The 6,057-nt window shown below is 45.1% G+C and overlaps 2 protein-coding genes across 2 annotated transcripts in view; one reads left to right on the top strand and one right to left on the bottom strand.

The window, feature by feature from the left end:
- The first annotated feature begins 256 nt into the window (after positions 1–256).
- Positions 257–1,658, top strand: LOC119330382. The gene is made up of 5 exons (XM_037603491.1): positions 257–686; positions 781–886; positions 967–1,048; positions 1,174–1,231; positions 1,312–1,658. The coding sequence occupies exons 1-5, from the start codon at positions 342–344 to the stop codon at positions 1,456–1,458; spliced, it is 738 nt and encodes a 245-aa protein (XP_037459388.1). The 5' UTR covers positions 257–341; the 3' UTR covers positions 1,459–1,658.
- LOC119333415 overlaps positions 1,656–6,057 on the bottom strand; it is a 5,287-nt gene continuing 885 nt past the window's right edge. The window contains exons 2-7 of the mRNA XM_037606315.1: positions 5,642–6,055; positions 4,501–4,612; positions 4,231–4,402; positions 3,947–4,146; positions 2,299–2,433; positions 1,656–2,058 (exon numbers count right to left, since the gene is read on the bottom strand). Of these exons, the coding sequence (XP_037462212.1) occupies positions 2,302–2,433; positions 3,947–4,146; positions 4,231–4,402; positions 4,501–4,612; positions 5,642–6,055 (1,030 nt within the window). The 3' untranslated portion in view covers positions 1,656–2,058; positions 2,299–2,301. The remainder of the gene's footprint in view (positions 2,059–2,298; positions 2,434–3,946; positions 4,147–4,230; positions 4,403–4,500; positions 4,613–5,641; positions 6,056–6,057) is intronic.

Genomic DNA, 6,057 nt, shown 5'->3' with positions numbered 1-6,057 from the left:
CTACCGAGCTGGAGAAGAGTGGGCCGAGCTACAATGCCCGGTGAATGTGAGAATACTTGGCTTCCGGCTTGTTAGTTTAAGCTACAACAAGTTTAGGAAACCCGGTGATCAAGGTTCTGAAACATATAGGGTATGACCTCAAGCCAAGTTTCGAAGAGCATCCTTCCTTGCTTTCCTTGCCACCCGTTCATACCAAGCTATAAATCCAGTCTAGAGCACACCAGGGACATGGATGGCTTCGCGCCCATACCATCCCTTCCTTGTCCCAAACCAAAACCCCGGCCTCATAAATCGTGCACATCCAGGCACGATGCACTCCACATCCAGAGCGCGCCTCCGCCATGGCTTCGACCCTGTCATGCTTTCTTCCTCCTCCTCCTGCCGCGTCGCCGACCCGCCTGCGCCGAAGCGGCGCGAGCGCCGGCAGGCCGGGGCGTCAATGCAGGGCATGGTGCAACGCCGCCGGGACGAGGATGAGGAGGGGCGGCGGCAGGCTGCGCGTGGAGGCTCTGTTCGGCGATGGAGGAGGAGAGGGAGAAGACGCGTTCCGGGCGGTGATGAGGATCGTGAGGCTCAACTCCGCCATCCAGAACCGGAGCGTCCGGGAGCTGCTGGAGCTGGTCGCCGACGAGTGCCGGTATTTCTGCCGCAACATCCCGGCCGTCAGCGTTTCGGAGATGAGCAAGGTACTACTGCTGTATGTCTCTTGCTTGCTGCTGCTACTTTCTTTTTTCTTCTTTTGTTCGTTCTTGTTGCTGACCACGGGACATGCTTTGACAGAGCGTGTTCCTGTTTCTACATGAGATGATGCTCCGGCACCAGGTCTCGTTCGTGCTCAAGCCCGCGGAGAACGGAGCCTTCGACCTGGGTGTCAAGTGGTCGCTAGGTCTGTGTAAAACGCTTGTCAGTTGTAACGTACCAGCCACGGTTTGATCAGCTCATACCGAAATGTTTGGTTACTTGCAGAATGGAAGGGCCAGAAGCTGCCTTGGGACGTAGACTGCACTGTATCCACGACCCACGTCTACACAGGCCTACTGCTCATCAGGTACAATCTCATCCACCCAACATCTGAATTTGGGCCAGCTTTTGGTGTTTACCTAATACTACAATTTAGAGAGGAGAGACACACGAGTTTCAGATCAAAATCACATTGTGTTTTTCTCTCTGTAGTCAAGTGAACAAGGCATGTGGGCCGCTCCTGCAGAGGATTCTACAGATGATTTACCAGGCAAGCATGATACACTCATAGTGAACTAAAAAAAAGTACAGATCCAAGTAAAATGACTCGACTTTTGTTTACCATCGCAGAATCTGGATGCGGTAGTTCTGATCGTGGCAAACAAGTTCCTACCAGACGGCACGCTGGATGAGAAGGAGAGAAGCAACATAATTGTGTGCGCCATCATTGGCCTGGTGGTCATGGTTCTGTTCTACGCCATGTTTAACAACTTGTAGGTCCATTGGGGGCAGCAAGGCCACACCGATGTTTCACAGAATTCTGATGCACAGATACCAGAATCTGTTGTGAAATGGTCAGCGAGCACAATGACTTTACCCCTTCATGTAATACATAATAGCAAAGTAGTAGTTGCTGGTTGCAAAAAGGAAGAAAAACTTCATGAATAAGAATAACCGGGGACACAATTTGGAACGAACGGGAGCAAATTTATCATTTTGATAACGATCTACAACATATGATTAGACATCACCTACAACATCACAATGTTCTGGGTAAAAAGGGGAGAAAGCTGCCTCTTACCATAAGACGCGTCTATGGTTGCTGAATTTACATCAAAGTTAATCAGCTTTTCACTTTCTCTTACTGTTGCTACGAATCCGGACAGCCTACCAGATGTGACCCTTCCGGGAAGACCAAACTAGACAATATGCAGAACTACCATTCCTTTTCATTGCTACTGTAATGAGATTAGCCTACAGCCCTTTCTCGTAAGTAAATGAGTCTGTTGGGTACCAAAGATGCAGTTAATAACTTCGGCGAGTTTCTGCCATTTCATCAGTTCCTACTACCAGGATGTTAGACCAACCACGTTTCAGCTGCAGCCAAAGTTGGGCACTCGGATTAGATATAAGCAAACCAACACCTTTGTGTTAAATGAAACAGAACGAATAGTTAACAGGCCTAGATATTGATATAACAACTAAAAATACCCTTGTACCGGTTTCACACATTTCTATACTTCTACAGTGCAACGCTGGAAAAAAATAGGGACTGGCAATCGGCGGTGCAAGATGGATAAGCACGAGGATATTCTTAGGAGGGAGTCAATAACTAACCAGTTAGATCTTGTTAGGTTGCTTGAAAAGGTGGTCTGACAACAACTCTGAAACAGCCGGAGCAGTTACGCTTTCACATCCGAAGAGATCTTTAAGCTTAGAGTCGCATAATATCATCGTGGGATTTGATGGATCCTGCAACAAAACAAACAAGAATGGAACTGAGGTACTTTAGAGAAGCCTATATTTACATAGGATACCAAGTAGAACAGCAAGATGGTTGCATAAGGAGTTTTTTCTCTTGTCTGCATACAAGAATAGATCCTTGCAAGTAAGGGAACTCACAATATAAGCAGAGGGAATATACAGTCTACCACCGATCAGCCAAATATAAAATATGCCTACCTAAAAAGCCTAGCACTAACTAATGCCTAGATCTAGACATGGCAACATACAGAACTGAATATTCAATCACCCATGGAACATTCCTGATCAAAAAAAGAATAAGGAAAATCACATGGCGGGTGGGGTTGGTGGCATGCATTATTTGATACCATAAATAGATAAGTTTGCAAGCTGAGAGCTGTGAATAATTTCATTAACACATTGCATATATGCTGATTTTATAATTCGCAGTGTTTTAGGTGGCAACATCATTACTGTTCAGTTATATATGAAAGCACTCAGGAGAGTGAAAGGGGGACTTGCGGGAATGCTTTCCTTATGCTTTACTCATCGTAAGTCGAAAGAGAACAAATAACAAGCCAACTTGCATATAGAAGCAATCAGCAAAATACTCCCATACAGCTGACAAGGATGTATGTAAGGTCATAGTGGTGTTAAAAAACCTCTCAACCTCATGTACCGGTTCTTTAACTTAAAAAATGAAAAACAAATGGGAGCATACACTAAAATGACTTTTATCCAGAACAACCACCATATGCATCTAACTAAACCCCACATGCTTTGCTTATGCTTCACTCTTTACCATACACTAAAAAAGAATAGACAACCAACCAACTTGTGTATAAAGCAACCTGCAAAATACTGGCTAATCGCTGCTCAAGGCATAAGGGTATAACTGTACACACACCAAAAAGCAGATTTTTTTCTCTCCACGTACCAGCTCTTCAAGTTAAAATAAATAGAGCAACATGGAATATACACTCAACAACCTATATCTACAAACAACCACCATATATGCCTCTAGTTGATCAACCACCAACAACCATGCCAACCAAAACTAAAATCAGAAAGAGAAAACAGAAAGTGAGTGATCTACCAAATACAAATATCCACCATGATGTCCACTCCAGTCAACACAATCTGTCATGAATCAGACAGAAAAAATTCCAGGCCTGATAGCATTTCTCCAGAGCATACAGAGAAAGGAGTACAATTACCAAGTCTACTTAAATATGCTTCCTTGGGAGATAGTAATTCTACGTCTAACATCCTAAAGTTGTACACTTAAATATGCTTTCTTGTGAGATAGTAATTCTAACATTCTAAAATAACCGAGATATGCTTGTACTTTCCAAAGATGCTTACATAACTAAACTGAATGAAGAATCGCTTCCACTTAGCTAGTTCTTCATGGTTGGACACAATTAATTTGCAATGCCCACTACAAGTTTAATATCACCCAGAGCATTTCACACTAGAACGGTATAGTACATCAAAGTTCTGATAATAATCATCCACTAACCTCTAGATTGTTGCTTTTGATGTGGTCCCAAACACGCTTGACAACCTCGGATTGGGACATCTCTCTTTCTCCAGTTCCAAAAAAGCTAGCAAGAGCATCAGACACGTTAACTGGCAGTTGGTTTGTAGCAACATCTTCGGCAAGAGGAACGGGAACATCTTCCACAGGCTTCAGCTTCTTCATATCTCGATTTGAATCTTCTGCAAGAAGTTGTAGCAAATCTGATTTAAACTAAAGCTTGATTACTGTCTATAACATAACTACTGTTTGTGGGCAAGGACTACTTGTTGGCTCAAGTGGTTTTATATGCTTCGCTAAAAGCTTGTTCATCTTGAACATATCAGTGCAATCAGTCTCAAAAACCAATCGTAGCTCATCATTGCATATGATCTTTCTCTTATTGTTTGGGTCCTGCAAGTCATTCCTGCGAATGTACGCCCAAAGCTGCTTAACGATCTGCAATTGATTCAATTCACAATCTCAGGGCTTCTTCCGTGATGTAATCATATCAAGAGAAGGGAAGACAGTAGAAAGACGGGCCAGTATAATGAAACCTCAGTCCTAGCCATTGTTGGTTCACCAACAATAGCTTGCAGCTCAGGCGAAACACCACAGATTTTGTTTAATCCCCCTGGACCACCTCTTCGTTTTACTCCAGTACTTGCACTGATTCATAAAGATGATCAGAAATAATAAGTTTGATGAACAGACTGGACAACAGTAAAAGATAGCTGACATTCAAGATCAAGAGAAGGGACACATCCGTATCTGCTGTAGTCATAGGGGAAGTACACCTCCAGATTTCACTCAGGAATATTCTTCCACACAGACAGATTTGATGTGTGCTAAATAAATACAACCTCTGTACACTAACATAAGGCATTTTTGCAGTTCAATTTGAACCACAAAAACGTCTTACATCAGATGGAGTATTTGTTTTCCTTTTTTGAGCAACCCGAAGGAGCGCTGCCTCTTCATTTAGTGAAAAGGAGATTATAGTATGTAACCGTGCTAAATATTGTCATCCCGCACACAAATGTAATCAGTTTAACAAAGTTAAGTAAACAGACATTAAGGGTTTCTTTCACAGTTGCAGAAAAATAAATGGAGTGCGCACTTGCTAATCCATTTCTTGCGCGCAATAAAAGCTCTGGTTGAGGATGCTTTTTAAAGCAACAATTTTGATGGGGATAGCAAAATCCATTACTACGGGTTCAGAGGCTTCAATTCTGCAGGCCAGGTTGACATAACTACGGCAGTATTCAAAGATTTTCTGAAGTACACAAGAAGTAATCTCGCAAGAGTCCTTGAACATTAAAAATCTAGTACGGGTTGGCATGAACCTACTGAACCGCTCAGAAATCATTTGCTTGCAGTTTACACCACCACCCTAATTACTCACAGTAATCATGATAGAACATCACTGTCCACCAGAAAGAATCAAAAGCACTAGCCCTAACAGCATGAACAAGGATATCATGTGACACAGAAAAAAGTTCAGGCCTTTGTGCATAACCCAGACTCAGTCCACCAAATAAATCTGAGAAAGGAGCTACCAGAACATGTGGTGTAAAGAATTTGGAGCATAGCTTCGCGTAGACGTTAATACATACTAGCACACTAGTAGCCGTACCCAACGCAAACCCTAGAACGAATGTGGAAAAAGATCGTGAGACGAAGGATGCGAAGAATCACCTTTCCTTCTTGGCCCTCGCGGGCGCGGCCCCACGCGGACTCTCGGACACCGGCCCACGCGGACTGGCCGCCGCCGTGGCCGCATTAGCCGCGGCGGCCATCTGCTGCTGGTGCTGCTGCTGCTGCTGCTGGTACTGCTGCAGCTGGACGAGCCTCTGCAGCTGCGCCTCGCCGGGCTGCGCGTAGCGGAACGACCCTGGGGCGTCATACGGCGAGGAGGCCGGCGGGCTGGCGCGGTGCTGCTGCTGCTGGTGGTGCTGCTGCTGCTGGTACTGCTGCGAGGCGGCGTAGTAAGACTGCAGCTGCTGCGGCGTCGGCTGCTGCGAGAAGAAGTGGGGCACGCCGGCGGGGGCGGAGGCGGAGGCCGTGGTGGTGGTGCTGAAGTGGGGCTGGGCGTGGGGAGAGGAGGCGGGGGC

The sequence above is a fragment of the Triticum dicoccoides genome, chromosome 7A (assembly GCF_002162155.2).
Source record: "Triticum dicoccoides isolate Atlit2015 ecotype Zavitan chromosome 7A, WEW_v2.0, whole genome shotgun sequence".
NCBI lineage: Eukaryota > Viridiplantae > Streptophyta > Magnoliopsida > Poales > Poaceae > Triticum > Triticum dicoccoides.
The sequence above is the reverse complement of the archived record's forward strand: the minus strand, read 5'-3'. Positions and strand labels throughout refer to the sequence as shown.

Excerpts from the sequence above, each read along its gene's own strand:
- LOC119330382 (XM_037603491.1), top strand. The coding sequence starts at position 342 with ATGGCTTCGACCCTGTCATGCTTTCTTCCTCCTCCTCCTGCCGCGTCG. Across the intron at positions 887-966 it reads GGGTGTCAAGTGGTCGCTAG|AATGGAAGGGCCAGAAGCTG; the intron begins GTCTGTGTAAAA and ends GGTTACTTGCAG. Across the intron at positions 1,232-1,311 it reads TTCTACAGATGATTTACCAG|AATCTGGATGCGGTAGTTCT; the intron begins GCAAGCATGATA and ends TTACCATCGCAG.